Raw genomic sequence first — 23,000 nt, forward strand, 5'->3', positions numbered from 1 at the left:
TCTTTCTCTACTCATGCACTAGTGACTACATACTCCTTCTCGGCACACACATACTTTCATAAATGAATTACTTAGCATATTAAGATCATATTAAATGACAAAAAATGAATGAGAGAAACAGAAAATATATTGCACATAATAATGTTTATAAAATTTGGTGGAGATGGGAGTGAAAATGCCAATAGCCCTTTAAAAAAATTAAAAAATTAAAAAGCTAAAAACTTAAGAGTAGACGCGGTATTGTTGGTCGAAGCAGGGAACTTCTATTATTATCGGGAATTGCCTGTCACACATGATCGCACACAAGGTCGTATAATGGTCGGACCTCATCTGGCCAGAACATATTGACCCAGGTCAGCATACCGCCATATCCTTCCCGACATGCTTAGTAGCCAAGTCCGGAGAAGAGTGGATCCACACACTATGTACACAAATATACATTCATGACATTTGGCCACATTTTATCATACGATTAATACGAATTTATTAAACATGATAACAAATATTCTCTAGCAAATCGGTTATAGATGGATCTGGTAGGCATATTATAAATTCGGGATATTAAATATCTTCCTGACCAGCCAGATCAGCGCATGGTCAAAGACGATTCCTTACTAGCCACAGACCGTCCGCTGGAAATAGTTGAACATGAAGCATTCGTTATAATGGCTGTTGGTCGGACCTCATCTCTCCACATCGATTGAAAAATTGTGATCTATAATCCCCGACATTGGTCTTATGAACTCACATCCACCTGGTCGAAGTAGCCAAAATATCGATTTTCATTATCTAAATCAATATATTATTGAAAAATAACACTTTGATGTTTTGCAAAAGTTCATTCTACAAATCATATATACTTTGAAAACTTGCTCGATTTATTGTTGTTACTAAGTTATGTACGTTTTATAATAGTGTGTGTTGTTTCAAAAGTATATCTGTGATATTTGAATAATTCTTCTACACACTCGCTATGGAAATGATCAATGCAATGTTTGCCAAAGCTCACTACCATTCGCAAGATGCTGTGAACTACCAAATCGCAACAGTTTGAAATAGTTGCTAACCTTAAGGAAAATCACTGACAAATCATCCATCATCTGTTTAAAAAAATAAATTATTTTATTTTTGCTCTCAAAGTTTCTAGATTAAATGTCGTGGTTTACCAAATTAGATCAACTGGTTAACCTGCTTTTGGGCTGAATTGAAAAACCAGCCCGTGTCCATGGGGATCTTTCTTTCCAAAATGAACTTAAAGGCCCTTTCAGTGATTTCACAGGACATTAAAAAAATGAAAATTTGTCAGAGTTGCTTAGAAATAAAGAATAAGTCTACAGAATTTCATTAAACCACTTTTCCCTGAATACATCGACAAATTAGTCAAAAACAGAAGTTTTAGAAAGGTTTTCTACTTCAACTCCAACTTCAACTTCGACTCGAGAAAATCGAGATTTTCGTACAGTGCGCCACCAATCGACTGGAAAAACTTCCTAGTCCAGTGTTTCTAACACGGGGAAGTAGAGTCTAAATTGATTTAAAACAGACGTTTAATTTTTGTAGTAGAAAACAAAATAAGCAATTAAAGGTCAGTTAGGTCACCGAGGCAAACTAACGGTCAATTCAAATATGAAAAACAGTTAAAATTGTGTATTTTGTTTAAAATAGTAGCTACTGATGTAATAAGTAGTAGAAACAATACGCAACGCGTGTTGGTACGTGGAGAGTGAGCTTCTTTCGATCTCGAGTCGGACTTTTTGTACTGTCAGTATCAAAAGTCCAGAATCATGCAAATGCTTTATTTTGTATAAAATACACGGCTTTCGACCGAACCACTAGCAGGCTATGTTAGCACATCTATGCCAATTACAAAGGTACCAAAATCTGAATTTTGATGATTTTTACGATCGTCCGGATGAGCAAATCACTGAATGGGCCTTTAATTCTAGAAAGCTCAGAGAAGCATGAGTGAACGTTTGTATTAGCATTCATGCGATAATCGCTGTATGTATGACAGGGATTGTCTTTCTTCAAGTATTTGTTTATAATTCAAGTAGAATTTTGAACCGTAAATTACAGCCTACTTGATTCATTACTTGGTGTATTAATCAAACAATTTCACAGTCTGTTTCTTTTGTATATTATGATGAAATGTTAACTCTATGTTATTTTGCAAGAAAATAAAAAAAGAGACCATTGTTGTTAATATCAGAGGAACGTTTACGATATAAACATGACACCCTCTGCAGATTTACTATAACACGGACAATATATCGTTTGATCTAAATTACCCTGAAACATCGTCACATCCAGTGGCATATAACCAGATTTTTTCCATAAGGGGTGCAGTGCCGGAAAAAATGCCCCAGTCAGAAATCTTTCCTCCCCTAGATTCCCCCATGCAATAAAAAAAACCCAAAATTGCGAACATTTCCCCTTTTTGAGACAATTTTTCCCAACTGAAATTCTGTTTTCTCCCAATTTCCTTGAAAAAATTATGGTGCCGGCACTGGGTTGAGGTGGGAAGGGGGCAAGTTAATTTTAATGCAAAGGGGTGGGGGATTTGAAACACATTAAAGATCAAATCATAATTTTCTGGGTATTATTACAGTTCAACCTGAGAATATAAAGTTTCCACTGATAATTGCAATGCCGTTGAGTGTAATGGCTAACATACACGAGGCAATTTTCCAAGCAATTTCCTGTTGCAGACATCCACCTCAGAGCACCTTGCAACAAGATTGCGCCGTGTATTTTGGATTTGCAAGGTGAAATTGATATCCTGAGCAACATGCAAAAAAGTAGAGACTTGTTCTACATTCAAGGTCGTTGCATGCAATCTAACGTCCTCCAGCCAATCAGCTGAGGGAACACCAGCTGGTCACTGCATTTATTTGGGAAATGTAGGGACCAACTTGATTCACCATCCACAACATTATAATGTGCGGTGCACATGCTACATTGCATAATACACTTTGAATGGTGTTCCTTCGGGTATCAATTTCATCTTGTCCAAAATACACCGCGCAATCTTATTGCAAGGTGCTCTGCCCAGTGGGCACAGGTTAGGATTTCGACGTTGAATCAACGTTGATACAACGTCGAAGTTTCAACCTAACCTGATTTCAACCTGATTTCAACCTAGACGTTAGTTGAAATCGGGTTGAAATTTCAACGTTGATACAACGTTGAAATTTCAACCTGATTTCAACTAACCTCTAGGTTGAAATCGGGTTGAAATCAGGTTGAAGTCCATCAGGTTGAGGTCCATTTGCAAATACAACGTGATTTCAACCTGATTTCAACGTCGAAATTGATTTTGACGTCGAAATTTCAACCTGATTTCAACGTGATTTCAACGTCAGTTGTGCCCACTGGGTGGGGTGGTCTGCAACATTTGGGAAATTGCCTCATGTATGTTCAGCTTAAAGGCCCATTCAGTGATTTGCTCATCCGGACGATCGTAAAAATCATCAAAATTCAGATTTTGGTACCTTTGTAATTGGCATAGATGTGCTAACATAGCCTGCTAGTGGTTCGGTCGAAAACCGTGTATTTTAGACAAAATAAAGCATTTGCATGATTCTGGACTTTTGATACTGACAGTACAAAAAGTCCGACTCGAGATCGAAAGAAGCTCACTCTCCACGTACCAACACGCGTTGCGTATTGTTTCTACTACTTATTACATCAGTAGCTACTATAATAAAAAAATACACAATTTTAACTGTTTTTCATATTTGAATTGACCATTAGTTTGCCTCGGTGACCTTTAATTGCTTATTTTGTTTTCTACTACAAAATTAAGCGTCTGTTTTAAATCAATTTAGACTCTACTTCCCCGTGTTAGAAACACTGGACTAGGAAGTTTTTCCAGTCGATTGGTGGCGCACTGTACGAAAATCTCGATTTTCTCGAGTCGATCTGAGTTGAAGTAGAAAACCTTTCTAAAACTTCTGTTTTTGACTAATTTGTCGATGTATTCAGGGAAAAGTGGTTTAATGAAATTCTGTAGACTTATTCTTTATTTCTAAGCAACTCTGACAAATTTCCATTTTTTTAATGCTCCTGTGAAATCACTGAAAGGGCCTTTAAATCAGATACCATGAAGCACAATTCACAAGGCCCGTTGTATATTTTATTGGACATCAGAATATTCGATGTTTCCAGTCATGTTTAACTTCTAACGACTGTTTGGTGACGTAAATCGATGATATATTTCCATTAGATATTCGACATCAAAATAAACTTGATTTTCTCGTCAACAAACCTTCGTTAAAATATAAAAATGAATTGAAATAGATTAAATAACGAATACTTTTTGCACAAACACTCTACGTCGATTATTTGGCCCTTTGTATACATTTGAATGGCTTGGGTAATGAATTTCACATGTGGACAGTCCAACATAAAATTGCAAAAGCTTTTATTGAACAAGTTGCAATTAAACACATTTAGCTGTTAGGATTCGAAATACGTCAGTACGTGTCAGTAAAGTGGCTTTGAAAGATAGCGGTGTTGTTTATAGATTATATAATTCTAAAAACATATAAGATTTGAAAAAACAACGTAGACCCATTTACGATATATACTTTGAAAAAATAATTTACAAAGTCTTCCACATAAAAATATGCAAAATTTATTTGTGAAAGCAACTATACGATCAGTGACCGCTGAAGACACTTGATTCGGATCAAAAAATTTAACAGCATTCATATATTCGTACAAGGGGGTGTTAATATAAATACAATATCGCATTGGATATGTGTAAAAAAGAAATTTGGAATTTATGAATAATACTCTCCCCTTGCCTCTAGGGCAATTTATACTAAAACATCATTTTTATTTTAATATACATTATGCAAATTGGTACGAATACAAGTCGGATTCAAAATACACTTTGATTTAATAAGCAATAAAAGGGAAAATCTTTTAAGCTGAAATTTCTATTCAAAAACAGAAAATAATCTATCATAAACACACCAGTCATGTTAGAAAATGTGCATGGAAATGGCAAAGATCAAATGTCTATGGTTGATTATGATGTCATTGAGTAAAGCAATACAAAATCGAACCATGAAAAGTGTTGTACTTCGTCTTATGTCCATTTTTATTATAGCATATTTTGCAAAGCATCTTGGGTAAAACTGCAATTAACTATAGTGTGAAATCATGGAAATGGCGCGCCCAAATCACTTTCCGAGCTTACTTGAACATTATACATTCCAATGGCCGACATTTTTGATTGGCGAGCGAGCTAGCTGCGCTGGCGGCTAGAAATATGCAAATTAATCACCCAGACAAAATATCCATCGATTTTAGCACGATCACCCCGATGATGTAACAACTGTGCGTGAACCTGGTTGGAGATGGTCGATCAAGCATTGTATGTCTTGTGTAAGATATTGCTATTTACATTGTCAAAAATGTCCGTGTTCCGAAAAATTTTGTTTACACTTTTCAAGGCCATTTGCTGAATAATCTGTTGTTTTTTTCTTCGCCAGTGCACATTCATGTCATTTCTTATCCACCATTACATTTTGAGTCAACTAATCTGAAAATTTGTCCGCACCATAATACAGTCGTGCGGAAGACTCTTTTCATGCTCAATCAGTTGTAAAGAAATGTCCTTGAGCACGTGCAATAGGGAAATAACAAAAAATAGCTCCGAAATCTCTGTGTAGAAGATACGGGCGTAAACTGTTTCATTTGCATAACAAGGAACCACTTTAATAAGAGCCAGTGCCCTTTATATCAGTTTAGTTGATAGCTGGTTTGTTATGACCATTTTTATATCTCAGACAATTGCAATATATCACGCCAAGTACAAGTTCACCAAATGTTGTTCAAAAGTTGGGCTTGCTCCAAGTCCTCAGGCTTTCTGTATAGCCTAGGTTATCTTTTTCTATGATTTGATATTTTAAATTGGCCTAAACATGCTAAATAGATTTGAAAAATCAATCGTAAAGATTATGTTGAGGGAAAAGTCTAAAATTAGATTGAAAATGCAATTGAATTTAGTTTGAATTTTCAATCTTTAAGACTGATTTCTCAATCTTAATTTGGACTTTTCCTCATCCCAATCTTTCCATTTAAGAGAGTAGCTTGACAGTTAGCTGCCTTGAGTTGACCACCAGAGTGAGGCAGATCTTTAACCTTTACGTTAACCAATACAAATGCAAGCGCAAAAGGCAAATGGCCGCATATGAATACCCAAAGTGGAACCTATTCAGCATCGAAGTGGTTACGTAATTCTCTTGGTTACCGGATCACGCTATTTTGATATGCCTTCAAGTGCCATATACTTTGTGTGGTGATTGTTTCGATCGTGGTTCATAACCCAAGCGCGTGATCCCGTTGACATAGTAACATTACGTAACTTCGATACTGAATTGTGGGGAACAACAACAAAAATATTGATTTTTCTCAGAGTTCTTTTTAGTAACCGATAATAATGATAATTGCAGCTGCGTAAATACTGGATCATTTTATATTTCCTCTATAGAGTGTATGCAATAAACCCAAGCGGAACGAGAGTTGCTAAGTAACCGCTACCCGAACCATAAACACGTGCATGATCAGAGAGCGAGTGTTGAATTTCCCCATAGCTTCCCACGTTGTACACACGTCAGTCGAATTTGGCGGTGTTCGTTTGTTTGTCCTCCAAGTTATAGCATTGTTCACTTTGTGTTGAACATTGTAAGTGGGCCTCACTAATGACATAAAGGTTACTGTTATATCATGTCAAGAGGCCACTTTCATGAATAAGCTAAACAGCCTATGTGGAGGAATTTTATGCATGAGCAATCACACCAATGACGTAGTAATGAATACCCTCTATTATATAAAAACATAACGATACAATTCCGCGTTTGAAACAAATCGCTAATCACAGGTGACTTGGATTATGAATGACTTTTCACACTGTGTTGACTCTCATTCATCTGGGTATGTTGAAATTAAGATTTAATTTAAATCTGTTCAACCAGACATACATATTTTTGACGGACGAACCGACGTTGCGACTGAAACTTTCAGTCTTCAGCTGGATTGTGATGTAAATGACCTTGAGTACCGAGAGAGACAATCTGGATGAGGGCGGAGCAACCATCACTCAACCGTGGAGGAGGCGTCCGGGCCAAACTTTCACACGGCTGGGACAGGATCATAAAGGACATTCCTCGTCGATTGTCATCTATACCGGAATTTTCCGGTATTGAGGTCATTTGCATCACAACCCAGCTGTAGACTGAAGGTTTCAGTCGCAACGTCTCTTCGTCCGTCAAAAATAGGTATGTCTGGTTGATCAGATTTGAATTAAATCTTAAATGAATTTTCACCGCTAAATTACCTGCCTCTGTATTTGTATTGATAATGATTGATAAACATAATAATCAGTAAAAAGCTGCGTCGGCAGTGTGATGATAAATACAAAAGTAAAAAGTAGGAAACTGCCGTGAAGTATATAAAATTGGGCAAGCTTTCGGCCATCGGCCTTTTTCATAGCCATGATAATAATACTTGTGAAAACATAATAATCAACCTAGTAGCTCATGACTGTTCTTAATGTACTAAGTGTTAGGAAGATATCAATATCACTTCTACCATGCCCTTTGATCTTTTCCAAACCTTTCTACTTATAAATTATGAAAGCGGCGGCAGCAGTGTATCAACAAAAACAAAAAGCTTCAAACGTCGAGTAAAGTGCCTATAAAAACAAAGGTTCGTCCACCATTTGTCCATCCTAGTAAAATATGACCGTGGTCATTGAATGTCATAATTTGATTGAAAGATTTGCCCGATTCACGTTTATTTTAAGGTGATTTAACTTAATCCCTTATTACATTAGAAACGGGTCGCTTTTATAATCCGCACTTTTCCCGCTACTCGCGAATATTTGAGACAGACAATATGCAGGATAAACTTCGCCTTAATTTTTTTTTTCCAATTTTTGATTGGAGTTTTGCTTTAATTTCCACGTTTATTCTACGTAAGAATGTACGGATTCTCGAAATCAGTACGCACACAGACCCTAGAAAAAGGGTCTAGTGTCTGTGGTACGCACATGCAAAGTTGTAGCTCAGTAGTTCTTGTGGGTACATGCGTCCGTATGTTGCGGTAAGCTTACATAAGTTTGACAGTATTTATAGCCGGCAATAACCGTAAAGCACGATATTTTCCGAAACTGATCAATATTTGATCGGAATAATCCGACACCTTAAATCCAATTACAATTTTTCTCTTGGGGGTTTGCCATTTCTGTCTATTACCTTATTTTCAAAAAATCATGATGACGTTTTCGCCGGGCAACTCGATTACATTACGGATTTGCAATCGTATTCCCTTATTTTTAGTTAAAAGTATATTTAAAGATTACCCAACTTTAAATGAACCTTTTGTATTTTGGTATTGTTTCCAAGTCGGACGACAAGTCTTTCATCTCACGTAGGCGTATTGTAAGGATAGGTGTTTACGTCATTTTTCATCAAATTCTAAGCACAGCCAACAAGCATTAAGAGATATTTCTATTTTGGAACCCTCCCTCGGTGTTGATAAACACTTCGTTTCAATCCCGTTTTATCAAATTCCTAACGGAGTACATTCTAAGTGATCAATGGGAATTGGTCGGCATCTGTAAATGCTACACTTAAAGTTTTTTGCACGTTCACATCAGAAAGTGTTTAGCATCAGCTAGAAATTATTAATGAAGTTTCAGTTCTTTCTTCAGTTAAACAAAGCCTTTATTCGCTGGCGAAGTGATGTAATAATTGGATTAACCAGCGGTACCATAGCAATAGGTGAAAACAATTTATTGAATATACCGCGCTGTACTAGTACGTTCACGCGGTACCTCTGTATTGAACCATATCATGCTGATCACTCGCACTGTGTATACTATTAGATTAGTACCTTTGAAAAGAGCGGCATTGCTCATTTTGTGAGAGCAGGTGATTGTGAGTTAAGGCTTTCTGGTTCTCAACTCGATATTTAATTGAACAAAGATAATCTATATAAAATATTCGCGGACTGTCGATATCCAATGCTCTGCAACCTTTTCCAAAACTTCGAAGATGATATTATGGAATTTATACAATGTAGTCGCTCTAGGTGTAAGTATAGTATTTATACTGATGTGAATTGGGACGTTTAAGTGTAAGCAGTTTGTTGTTTACGTAGTTTTTGATGTATCCAACTCCCTGTTCTATTATCTATATTGGCAGATAATATTCACAAAGTCAGACCTATCACGATCATCACCTGTTTGATTCGTAAGAACAAACTATCATTTATTCTAAATTGGTTCTAAATTTAAAAAAGCGTGGGCAAACAGCAGTTTATACCGCCTCGTGGTACTCATTACAGGTATCAAAATCTATTTTGCGTTTTATGCATTGCGTATTAAAATACGGTACGCGGATGTACAGCAGTACTACCACACTGGGTGCTGAAAAAGCATCCCCCAGCGAGCCTCTGCACACTTTACAGGAATTCGATGACCATTGTGGCTCAAGACACACCTTAAACCATTTTATTTAGCATCAGACGCAGAACCCTAGAATCAGCTAACATTATGTAACCATCGCAACCTGGATCATCTCCCAGCGTTTTGTACGAGTGCACCGGGATAATCAACAGTGAGTTGAGCCAATACCATCATCACGCGGGATGAAGACAAAGAACAAGAACTCAATCACATTCAAGACAGCCTCCAGAAATGTGGGTACGAGCCTTGGGTGTTTAATGTAAGTGACAATAAGCAACAAGACCTTCAGAAAGCGAAGAACAAAAATAGACCACCTGCCAAGGGTAATGTAGTCCTCCCTTACATCCAGGGGGTGTCGGAGACAATGGCTCGCTTGTTCCAAGCTAAAGGCATCAGGACTCATTACAAACCCGTGAACTCCAAACGGCAACACGTGGTAGCGCCAAAGGACAAGACCAAAACAGATCAAAGATCTGGTACAGTCTATCACATAACTTGTGATGACTGCGACGCGGCCTATGTCGGAGAGTCGGAACGTTCACTGAACGCTAGGTTAGCTGAGCACCGAAGACATAGTAGTACCTCCTCCCCTGTGCCCCAATATGTCAAAGCGTCCAAACACACCATCGACTGGAACAATGTCAAAGTTCTGGATCAAGACTCCAACTGGTACAACAGAGGAGTGAGGGAAGCTATTAATATTCACAGACACCCCCCGGGGGGGCACTCCAACTTTGGAGGTGACGCATATGTAGGGCTGTTAAGACCCCTTTTTCAGCATCGCTGTCACCCAAAGACCCCATATTTTTTTACGAACACATGCTCGCTCCGCGCTCTGTCACCCGAAGACCCCCTATTTTTCCATTTGATCTGTCACCCAAAGACCCTTATAAGTTCAATTTGAACAGCAACTGTCATTTATCACTGATTTTCTTACTTATTTTGAAAAAATTAAGAAATTTGAAGCCATTTAGAACTAGAAATTCGATTTTCGAGGTTTTTGTGGCGCTGTTTTGGTTCTCACCCAAAGATTCCATTTAAAAAAAGGTCATGCTCTCACCCAATGACCCCATATTTTTTACATTTTGCTCTCACCGAATGCCAAAAACCATGCTCTCACCCAATGACCCCATATTTTTTACATGTTGCTCTCACCGAATGCCCCTTAGTGCGAAAGCGCCAGCCCTACACCTATATCCATTTCAAATTGAAGTGCCCCCCCCGGGAGACACCCCAGCAACCTGAACAAGGACAAAGGACGACACAGGTGGTGTATGACGTGCAGTCCCTAAATTCAGTAAATTTTCATCGTCAACCGTAAATTGAATGGGATTTTTTGAAATTTTAAAACGCTTGAAATATCACAAACAAATAGGCCTATGTTGATAAATAATATAAATACAAGCTAAAACCGTTGGGGTTCGATAATGAATCCCACAAAACTAACCGAGTATATGGAAAATGCCATACGGCCGGGCGGTTTCACGAGTTGCCGGCTCGATCATGTCATCCGCCGCCTGGGACGACACGACCTGGCACCCGTCTACCGGAACATCCTGTCACATGACGTTGTTGACAACAACTCGTCATGTGACACTCATCAAGATCAATAACATCAGTTTGAAAAAGGCTTAGCGACCGCAAGCCGAAAGATCACGTAAGTGAACATTTTTGTTGTGAGAACAGTCATAAATTCATCAATAAGTGAGTTTTTTGCCCATCAATTTTTCACGAGAATAGAATAATGACACTGCGGGGGCTCCAATACCTACCGACAACGTACCCAAGTCTATTCGCAGAATAGAAGTAATCATAGATTGAATACAATAACTGGCCTATTAGGACTGCATTACGTGCCGGTAAATGTCCTTCATTTACGCGTTACAGTTGTTTTCAAGCAGAGATTAAAAGGCAAAGCTGTTATTCTTATACATTATTAATAATTGGTCAATAAATAAGAAAACTTGTCAATATTCCTGAGCCAATGGCAATTAATGACACAATAAGGCCACTGGACTGAAGGTTGTATGTTGAAATGTACATTTTATCCACTCGATACATAAACATCTCAAAAAAAGTAACTAAACCCCCCTTAAATAATGGCCATTATTCAAAAAGGGGCTAATGTATTGCAAATCTGTAAAATGCGTTGGAAGCAGAATTTGACACCTCATTTGATACGATAGCCCAAAAACAATACAGCACTGGTCAATTTAATGTAGTGAGGTCCAGATTTGAAAGTTGCACTTACATTCAAATTTTTACAATACAAAAACACTCAGATATCATTATACACACACAGAGGATGATTTAAGCACTTCCCAGCAAGTCTTGCGGTTAGCACAGCTGTGTGAGTGAACATGACACCAATGCGCGCCCACTGCATACACACGTGCATGGTGAAATTTGAATTTTGACAGATATATTTACAATAAAAACCCCTTCAAACGGTTGGTCGATTTCACATTTTATGTTATCTACAGAAGTGTGAATTATCCTTCATGCATACATCACTTTAGATCTGAAATCGACCAAGTAATAATGACACACGGGCAATTCTAAAACAACATCTTTTGCACAGAGTTCAATGGGATTTGAAAAGCAAAGTGGCAGTTGAAACTCTAGTGATAACACTTTTACAGTGCATGATGGGGCTTCCTTAAATCATCCTCTGATACACACATTTCCTTCCATTACATTGAATGTAAAATCAATAGAATTTACTGCAACTTTCAAATCTTGGGTTACATTGATTTCGACGTCAATATTAAGTCAATTGCTACAAATGAGGCGTCAAAATGTGCAGAAATAAATTATGCTTCCAACGCATTTTACAAATTTGTAATACAACCACCCGTTTTTTTTTTTATAGGGGGTCAGTTACTTTTTTTGAGATGTTTATATTTTTCATGCGGTATCGAGTGGATTATACATTTCAACATAACATACAAACTTGTCAGCATTGCAACGGTTTATAGGTTCCCAACGTGCTTTTGTGTGTATTTCACCACAGGCGGAAGTAAAGAAATTGGATCTTTCGTAAATGAAGTCTCAAGTTCTTATTTTTCGGTTAATTGACTTGTTGAAAAAAGTACAGATTTTTAGTTTAATATGGTAATGCTAAAAATGTTGTAGTTTATTGCTTTGGGTTTGATGCACTATTAAATACGCTTTTCTTCTTGAATAACAAAGTCGGTCGCTATGAGAAGACCATCCTTATTGTATACAAGGATCTTAGCGTATTGGTCTCCCTGTCCAGGATGATATTAGCATGTCGGTATTCACGACCAGGATGATATGAGCGAATCGGTCTTCCTGACCCGAAAGATATTAGCGTGTCCGTCTTTCTGACGAGAAGAATATATTAACGAATTGGTCTTCCTGACCAGGAGGATCTTAGAGTATCGGACTTCCTTACCAGGAGGATCTTAGAGTGTCGGACTTCCTTACCAGGAGGGTCTTAGTGTATCGGACTTCCAGCCCAGGAGGATATTAGCGTATCGGTCTTCCTGACCAGGAGGATCTTAGAGTATCGGTCTTCCTGTCCAGCAGGATATTAGCGTATCGGTCTTCCTGTCCAGCAGGATCTTAGAGTATCGGTCTTCCTGTCCAGCAGGATATTAGCGTATCGGTTTTCCTGTCCAGTAGGATATTAGCGTATCGGTCTTCCTGTCCAGCAGGATCTTAGAGTATCGGTATTCCTGACCAGGAGGATATTAGAGTATCGGTCTTCCTGTCCAGCAGGATATTAGCGTATCGGTCTTCCTGTCCAGCAGGATCTTAGAGTATCGGTCTTCCTGTTCAGCAGGATCTTAGAGTATCGGTCTTCCTGTCCAGCAGGATATTAGCGTATCGGTTTTCCTGTCCAGCAGGATATTAGCGTATCGGTTTACCTGTCCAGCAGGATATTAGCGTATCGGTCGTCCTGTCCAGCAGGATCTTAGAGTATCGGTCTTCCTAACCCGCAGGATATTGGAGTATCGGTCTTCCTGTCCAGCAGGATCTTAGAGTATCGGTCTTCCTGTCCAGCAGGATATTAGCGTATCGGTCTTCCTGTCCAGCAGGGTATTAGCGTATCGGTCTTCCTAACCAGGAGGATATTAGAGTATCGGTCTTCCTGCCCAGGAGGATATTAGCGTATCGGTCTTCCTGATCAAGAGAATACAAGAACAATTGACCAAATCACATGACCTTCGGTCGAATCTTACACAACGTCAATAGTGCGACAGACAGCATTTTATTATTTGTCATGTTTCTGGATGGATGAAGGGCTCTTCTGTTAGCTTCTTTTAGCAACTGCTAGCTGGTTACACCTTTTTGCCTGTCTGCCCACTTCGATCCACGCCCCTGAGCGGATACTGTCGCGTCGCTCTGCAGCCGACCAGAAGAGGTGTGTTATTTTGGTATTTTATGGTATGTTATTTTATAGTGTTCATACTATGTAATAATGTTGTGTATCGTGGGCTCTTAGAATGTATTTTGAAGTATTTTGTTTGACCCCTGGGCCAAACTGGAAAACAGTGTTGATCACTAAGCTTTGTATATCAGCCAAAACAAGTTCTAATAACTAACTAACTGAATAAATAAATAGGTGGTGCATGGTGTTATGTACACTTAAGTTATTAACTCTTTAGTTAAATTTGCGAAAATTAGGTTGCTTCCAAAAATAAAGTAAAGTGTTCAACCTTTAACCAGAGCACGTTAACATGGCTAAGATGATAAATGATTCAGAATTTTTGAGCGAACAGAGCATTATTTTGAAACAAATTCATCAGGTTTGGTAATTAACGAATTCAGAGAGTTTTTTCTTTTATCAAAATTTGAAGAAAACTTACTAGTTTTTCTTGCTGACAGTTTCGTCAGTGAGCTTGATTGATTGATTGATTTTATTCGATTAAAATTCAACATAAAATTACAGCAAAAACAGACTTTATCAAAGCTTGGTGTTGTTGTGATGATCCAACATCTGACGACTGGCGGGAAGTTATGTCACTTCCGGTATAGCGATAGTCTTGCTAGCAGTCTTCAAAAGAGGATCGTACACATCTTACGGAAAGCTTTATAAGACAAATTAATTAGAAAACACTTGAACCGAGTCATTGCGTTACTCACCGAGTTCTCTTGAATAGATCATTCCACTTGGTATTGATCTCTTTTGCACACCATCTCTGCGAATTCTTGATAGTATATCGTCTGTTTCGCGAATTTCTCTGACAGGATGCATCTACAGAAATAAAAAGGTGATTTGACATAAGTCGGTCGATTCACAGTATGGTGCGCCTCCATCGGCTTGCTGGGGAGAGGCCAAAATACACTGTGCATCATTGTGTGTTTAAATATCAATATCAATATAAATTCATATGAACAAAATGTTCATTAAAAATACAATAATTATGTAGAGTATTGTATAGTTGATTACAATAAGTATAATTATAATATTATTCAATTTTAAACTATGCTACTGTTGTGACGATAATTTGTCTATGTTTGAATTCGATTATTATGCCTTTGGTTATTTCCTCAAGGTTACGTTATAAGACTCCTTTGAAAACACACATCACTATACAAAAACAAAAGTCTTAACCACGTAAAACGATTATCTTTCAAAATGACCATTCATGATCGAGGCATTAACGCGTAAGGGCCAAGACCTTCGATTTAAAAAGGTAAGTTTCCCACTCATTTTACAACATTTAACCCTTATTTTCGTCAATACAAAATCTAGCAACGCTTCTAAGTACGAAACATTATTTTGTTAAAAAAAACATCCGCAATAATTGATGATCTGAATATTAAACTGTGTTTAGAATCCACATGAAAATGCAATAAATGAATGTAAACAACCGTAGTTGCTTCAGTGGCCTTGAGATCATAAAAGAAAAGAATCGAAGAAACAAGTAAGTAATTTGTGACTGTGATCATTGGGCTGAAATGATTATAGTTGAAGACCCCTTAAGCAAATTATTTACAAGTTGCCAGTGTATTGACAGACTTAGGATAGTTTTACGTCATCCGGTGTTGTGCTTATTGAATTTTACAAACTAGTGGACGATATGAAATAAATCGAATAAAATTGACAAGTGTCCCCCAGTTCGCTGCCAATAATATTCATTCTGCTTGGAGTACAAGAAAAGGAAAAAGATGTTAGTATTTTGTTTACAACTTGTCATGAGACTAGTGTCACCTATATATAATTATAGTTATGGTTGTGATGAAAAAATCAGGTTGGTTGATTTGTTATTAAAAAGGCTATTTATAGGTATAATTTCTCCATTTGATTAATTTGAAATATTCTTGAGCAACGTAAGCTTTCCCGGTTCTGGTGCACCAAGCAAAATATACTTCCATCACGTCTTTTTTGCTTATATGAGAACTACCTGCCTATTGGTCAAAACGAAGTTTTTATTATCAATTGGACCAATCGGCAACATTGTTAGAATAATTACACCAGCCCAGAAAATTGGTGTGAATTATTTGCAAAGCTCTATTCTGATTGGTGATTAAAGTGAAGATATCATGTAAATGACCAATCAGAGGCAATGTTAGATCGGCAGGTAGCCACGAAGACAAATCAGTCCACTTCTATATTGACTGATTGGTCGTCACAGATGTAAAGTTAATACTATAAGGATTGAAAGGCCACAGCCAGGCCCGTAGCCAGGATTTATTTTGGGGGTGCTGATTTTGAAAAAGTGGACATTTTTTTCTTCAAAATTTGGACCTTTTTGGACTAGGGGTGGATTTGGACATTTTTGCACCAAAAAAGCATAAAAAACCTCGCTCGCCACGCTCGCAAATGGGATTTCTTGGATCTAAAAGGGGATTTTTTTGGTCTTTGGCACCCCCCCCGTGACTACGGGCCTGGCCTCAGCACACTGCAGTGTGCTGAGGCTTGTGATCAACGCCTAGAAAGATATGGCTATGATTATATTTTGTTTATACATATACTTTATACTTAATTTGTTTTATCTTGTGTGAAAATTACTTCACTTTAGAAAACTAAGTCAGATGTGAACGTCCATTTATTTCCATGCTTCCACTTGAAAAAAATCGCATCTTTCGTATAATTAATTACGTGATGTTCTGAAGTACGTGAAAAACAATGGCTTTACAGCCCCTTTACTAATGTAACTTTTCCAATTCTTGGCTTACAGGTCAATATGAGCCTCACAAGTGAGCTTTTAAGTTTCAATCTCAAATAATGCAACACATACTTTAGTGCCCACTACTTGAGAATGACGCCTGCTGTACAGCGAGGACCTGGCGGAAAATATCATCCGTGCCCAGAATTACATTGACGGTGGATAAATGTCATTCAGCCTTAAGAGCACACGACGGAAGAAGAATTTTAAATAATACATATTTGTCCCAGATTACATTATAGAGAGACAGTAAAACAGATTTTATCCTGAATAGAACTTCTTTATCCTGATACCATTGGTAGTAGTAAGTTTTCTTATTCCATTACCGAGTTAATTCAATTTCATGGTATACGCCTATAATATAAGTACACTATGAAATTTACAATACACTAAAAGCTATATTAGGTGATTTTGTTGTTGTTGTTTATGTGGACATCTTTATATAATTAGCCAATTTAATACGTTCAGACTTTTATTCCAAGCAGGTTACCACCACCGCACGGGGATTGGACCCGGGAGTCACCCATCCAGGTAACCCCATTTGAAATCTACCCTCCCTGTGTAAAAAATAAAGGTCATGTCTTCCATCGAGGGTGTATGAATTCCAACTGGGATGACCCAACTTGGTTCAACGGTTTGGGAACAATCTGTTTTTGTTACAAAAGCTTATTATGTACAGAAACTTGTTTACATGTATAAGGAATTCACCTGCAAAATCGGTTACGGCACTTATCGATGTTAGTACAGCAATGGCTCAAATTTAGATTTAAAATTGATATTTATTTATTTATTTATAGTTAATGATTTTTTTTCGTGTTTTGAAACTTGACGTTTTTAAAGATTGATGTATTATTGAGCCAGAACTGAAATCTCAACAGGAATAAACATAATTGTTCACAGGTTCGCCGTCGCAAATAATAAAGGAGACAAGTATAAATAGTGAACCCGCCCGGAAATCGAACCCAGGACCTCAGGTTTCTCAACAGGAAGTTACGGACAACTCAAGAGTTTGTAGGTCTTAACTCTCTCCACGCTGGTGTCGACTGCAGACGACAAGTTTTTTAATTGAATATTTAAAAATTTCAGAATTGGACATTTTCAGGACCATATTTGGAATCAGCATGAAAAATGCATTAAAATGAGTACAAACAAGCCTAGTATTGGTTCTTGAAATACCTCAAAACAGCACGCGAGCATTAATATTATGCATTATTTACCGGTACCCTTTATTATGATGGTGAACCTCTACACTCTTATTAAAAGTTTTGCTATGAAAGAGTATTAAGAAGCGTAGCATATAGAGGTAGTTTTGCAGCAACAAAACCACTTGACATAAGAGTTGAAATCAAGTTAAAAGCAAAAGTCGGATTAGTCAAGTCTGTAAAAGCATCTTTAAATTGCAATCAAAAACGATTGCAATATGATATGTCGTTTACAAAGCTAACACGTAAAATAAGCATTGCTTCAACAAACGTTAACCAAAATCAAGTCGTACATGTCCGATTACAAAAACATGGCACGTTTGGTAAAATTGCCCTTACCATATTTATTCAAAAATGTATCTACAGAGCATGTGAATTTAGATGAGTGGTACTTCGGTTGAAAATAGGCTACTAAACAGTTAGAAGGGAGACGTTTGAATGTATATATAAAATGATCGATAAAAGAATATATTTCGATATTTGCTCTCTGTCTAGTTTATATTGAATTTTGTTCTTTCTGTGTCTGAACTTAATAACAGAAAAACGTAAGTTTACTAGTAGGTCCTTGAAAATTAGTACAAAACAAGTCAATTACCATTCAAATTCATTATCATACTGAATTGATTGAATTAATATCATAGATAATTGAATCGTGTGTACTTGGAATATGTTTACAAACATTTAAATGAATAATATTAAAATACATCATAAATTTCTCTTTCATTGACAATCAGTATTTTTAGAGCAAGTCATAAAAATAATTGCCACACAGTTTAATAATACTGAGTCAAGGACGATGATATGTCCTCCAAAGATACTTTAGTCATTAATTCTGATATTGATATTATTTTCGTGCAAGATTTGCATGTTTTAAAGGGCATTCGGTTCTTCTTCATTTTCTTAATGGAAGGGAAAATATTACATTTCTTTTATTTATTTCAAGTTGAAAAGTACAATTTGACACGATGTAAGAGGGTACAGTGTTTGGGTATAGAATTTGGGAGTAAATTCTCTTAATTTGGGTTTTTTTAAGTTAATAAGCTTACTTAAAAATTAGTAACATATAGTTTAAGTGTCAGTTTACTGTACTGTTCTTTGTGCTAGCCATAAGCTTCAACATAAAAAGTTCAAAGTTTTGAGATATATTCTCAAAATACCAAGAGCTCACTCAAGAACGACTGAACCAAATACTAGGCTGGTTTGTATTTATTTTGATACATTTTTATGCCGATTCCAAATACGGTCATGAAAATGGGCATTTCTGATATTTATTTAATTAAAAAAAAATCTTGTCGTCGGCACTCGACACCATGGAAAGGTTTGACTACTTTGATTCTCTTATACGCATCTGGGCACATGCTCATGATGCTGTTTACACCTCGATACACCTGAGCACACACCCCCATTTCGTCCAAGAGCTTCCAACAGTACCTTGTCTCAATAAAGTCCGTGTTTACACTACACGGTTGAGTAAATAGCATCATAAGAGCTGTGTGAGCTTCTAGCTGGTGACTAGTGGAAAATACGGCATATCTGATTGGTTTTTGTGAAAACCTCGAATGTTCCTGTCATCTAATCAGACATTTTTTTTTATATCGAATGAAATCTAACACTTCCCCCTAAAAAAACCTTTTTTCATTACGTCAACAGATGACGCAATTCAATGTTTATAGCAAGACGAATGTGGTAAATCTGTTGAAAACTACCTATTCAAGCACGCTTTTTGACGACAATATAGGTTTTAATTGTCAAAACCCCGAGTGATCCTTACAATACCGGTAGTTTTCAGATTTTTTGTCATTAAATGAAAGAGCACACTTATATTGTCCATAATAGTTTTATTTCAATGGGCAATGACCGATTCTCTTTAAATTGCATATCTTATGCAAAAAGTTTCTCATTGAGCGAGAAATAAACATTTTTTTCTTAAAGAACAATTTACTTCAAAGAAACTATTTTATAGCTGACAAAGCAAGTTTTTTTAGCAAACACCCGTGCTAACTTGTCAAAATACAAAAGTTTATCCTGATACGTTTCCTTAGCTTAGGCCCTGTCAGAAAAAGCAACAACAAAAGGATTTGAAATTGTAACACGATCAAAATAATAGATCCTTTATCAAATCAAATCAATATTTCATTATAAAGTGCTAAAATTCCATTAAAATTGGATTTGTCGTTTCTGTGATATGATATTTTTCAGTTTTGATGATTCTGATAAAATACAAAAGAAACAGAATACTTAGTATGCTTAGTATGCAATCCAAAATATCTCAAAATCGATTTTGCCTACAATGCGACTTATTTTTCTTGAAAAAGTGACAAGTGAACGCTTTCCAAGTCCTGGTGAACCAAGAAAAATGAAACTTTCGTAATAGTTATATTTACACACCACAATATATATATGTACGCTATTGCATGAGAAGTCTAACAAATACATCAAGTTCTGATGAAAATCAAAATATCTCCGCATTTACTTTAAGGGGGTACTACACCCTGCCCAATTTTGTGTCTATTTTTGCATTTTCTCAAAAATTATAGAGCATTGGTGACAAGTAAGATATGTATATGGGCAAGGACTACAACTACTGCACTGGAAATTTTATTTCAGCACAGGCAACAGTTGTGGAGTTACAGTCAAAAATGAGGGAAAACCAATATTTGATCAATAAATCAATAACTACTTGCCTTGAGTTGCTGAATTTTCAGTGCAGTATTTGTAGTCCTTGCCCCTATAATATAGATATCTTACTTGTCACCAATGCGCTATAATTTTTGAGAAAAATGCAAAAATAGGCACAAAATTGGCCAGGGGTGTAGTACCCCTTAAAGCGATAAAGTACTCGTGTTACAAAGGCTTAGGCCTACATATAGATAAGTTTATTATATAGAAAACATGGATCACTTCCAAGACTTTTTGTGGTACTTTAGGGCTGAGACAATAATTGTTTCAGCTTTAGGGGGTTTATCCTCAGAATCGCACGTTAAAAAAAAGGAAAGAAAGAAAAAGTGCTTCCTCCTTCCCTCGAGCACTGTAGAAAAGACTGAAAACTATTAACAACTAAAACATTTAAAACTGCAAACGAAGTAGGATGGATATGGATATAACAATGTAAACAAAAAATCAACGAAGTATTTAAAAATGGAAAACGTCAAGACGAATGCAACAAAATATAATGCGTAAGAAAATAATAACAATATAAAGATGCAAAGGAGACAAAATTAATACTTACTGATCTGGATAATATTGCAGCCGTTGTGAGTTGATATATACAATTTAGTGCAAAAACAGCACGTAATAACGCTAATGAAGTAGACATTGTTTTATCCGAAAAGAAATCAGTCCAAGATTACAAAAAGAAGGCTTTGTCCGGAACAAGAGTCTGTATCTATATCTATTCTGCACTTGTAAAAACGAGTTGTATAACTTGCGAATAATACTTTCTCCTTGGTAGCAATGTATTCAAGGAACCTTAATCAGTGCGGAGACTTACACGCCGGTGATTATCAGTACAGTAGTGCTTCATTTGACATCTATGTACAATACATCAAGTTCTTATAGTAAACATCAATTGGCGCTCTTATCCGTTGGGTTACAATTATTACTTCAATCGTTTACATCATATTGATGATTATCCAATAAGAATCAACGTTCTGACTTGCTCGTTAAGATACGAGTTACCCCATTTGTCAGTATAGCTTAACGCAAGCGATAATTTCAGGTATAGTGATAGGTTGAGACCACGTGTCGTATGCAAATTAGATACGTCTTCTTACGTGAGGAGTCCGGACACAATGTGACTTAATGCAAATGAACGTGTTTCCATCAATCACCTTATATCAGTGATGATATTATTTACTGTCATTGATCAGACACACATTGTGGCAAGTGTACGCCCTTGCTCATCATGTTTGTTTTGATTTAGCTCGGTGCATCACAATTAATAATGCACAGCCGATTTTTTTTTCGACATAGAGAACACACCCCTAAGCAAACGCCAACGCGCCCCTGCACCCACCCACAAAAGATTAACTACCAAAGTCCGTCAACCCGCACCCATATACACAACCCCACATACACCCCACCCCACCCACATCTACACACCAATCATATCTTTCGCTGCGCTTTAATATATAGGCTATTTACTAAAGCAAATTTGATAGTAATGTACGCTTTCCTGTCCCAGGGTATCCTTACAAAAATTACGACAGGTGATCTCACAACGCATAACAAGCATAACTGGCTGCGAGATACATGTACAGGTATGGCTCTCTGCACATGGGACCGACGGCTTAACGTCCCCTCCGAAGGACGGAGTACTTTCATGATTCATTTACCCAATTCTAAATGAACCATGGTGAGAGCGGAAGTCTGAATTTAATCTACAAATTTTGCCAATTAATTTCAGACTTTTTTTTTTCCAAGTCAATATCCCAGCAAATCGCCACCACCGGGAATTGAACCCGGGACCTCATGCACTAAAGGCAAGTACCCTAACCATTGCGCCACGCTCTCCCTCGTTATTCTCTAGATATAGGATACTCCTCTTATTTTCCTACGCGTATTTGCAATATTTTCAAGTAATAAACTGCTTAGTTCTAAAAGGTGTTATAAGGTCGGCCACTTTTTATCGGAATTGAGTTTCCTGCAGAAATAGACACTGTGCTACAAATCACACATGTTGGTATATTTTGTTCCATTGTACAGTTCTATTCCCATGATATTTGCATAAAATCTAATAGTATAAGAATCTTAATTTCCTCACATGGCTCATTTTTATGGGGAAACCTTAAAATACCATTATTAAAGGAAAGAACAAAATTGATAGTGGTTTTCCTCTTTTTAGCTGTTTTGAAACTAAAGGGTTTCTACACGGGACATCGAATCCGCATCAATCTGATCTATTCAGACCAATGTGAACTTGAATAGCGCACTTGGGAACTATACATGGCCGATTTACACAATGACATTACGAGTTACGATAATTGAAAATATCTAAGAAAAATGTATATCAGACAACACGTAAAGTATAAAGACTATATCGCTGATTTATATGATTTGGCTGACTTGGACCTTCGCCATGTTCAAGGACGTATTTGCGACACGGCATTAGGACCTATATTGTATGCCTTAAGGTCTTTACGGCACATATCCGACACTTTACTTGGAATCCTAGTT

The 23,000-nt window shown here is 37.0% G+C and overlaps 1 protein-coding gene across 4 annotated transcripts in view; it reads right to left on the bottom strand.

The window, feature by feature from the left end:
• The window catches only part of LOC140142887 (corticotropin-releasing factor-binding protein-like), a 52,323-nt gene extending 30,972 nt beyond the window's left edge, over positions 1-21,351 (bottom strand). For all 4 annotated transcript variants that reach the window (XM_072164905.1, XM_072164903.1, XM_072164904.1 and 1 more), the window contains exons 1-2: positions 21,055-21,351; positions 14,594-14,705 (exon numbers count right to left, since the gene is read on the bottom strand). In XM_072164905.1, the coding sequence (XP_072021006.1) occupies positions 14,594-14,705; positions 21,055-21,141 (199 nt within the window). In that variant the 5' untranslated portion in view covers positions 21,142-21,351. The remainder of the gene's footprint in view (positions 1-14,593; positions 14,706-21,054) is intronic.
• Positions 21,352-23,000: the final 1,649 nt, after the last annotated feature.

This window comes from Amphiura filiformis, chromosome 20, assembly GCF_039555335.1.
Source record: "Amphiura filiformis chromosome 20, Afil_fr2py, whole genome shotgun sequence".
NCBI lineage: Eukaryota > Metazoa > Echinodermata > Ophiuroidea > Amphilepidida > Amphiuridae > Amphiura > Amphiura filiformis.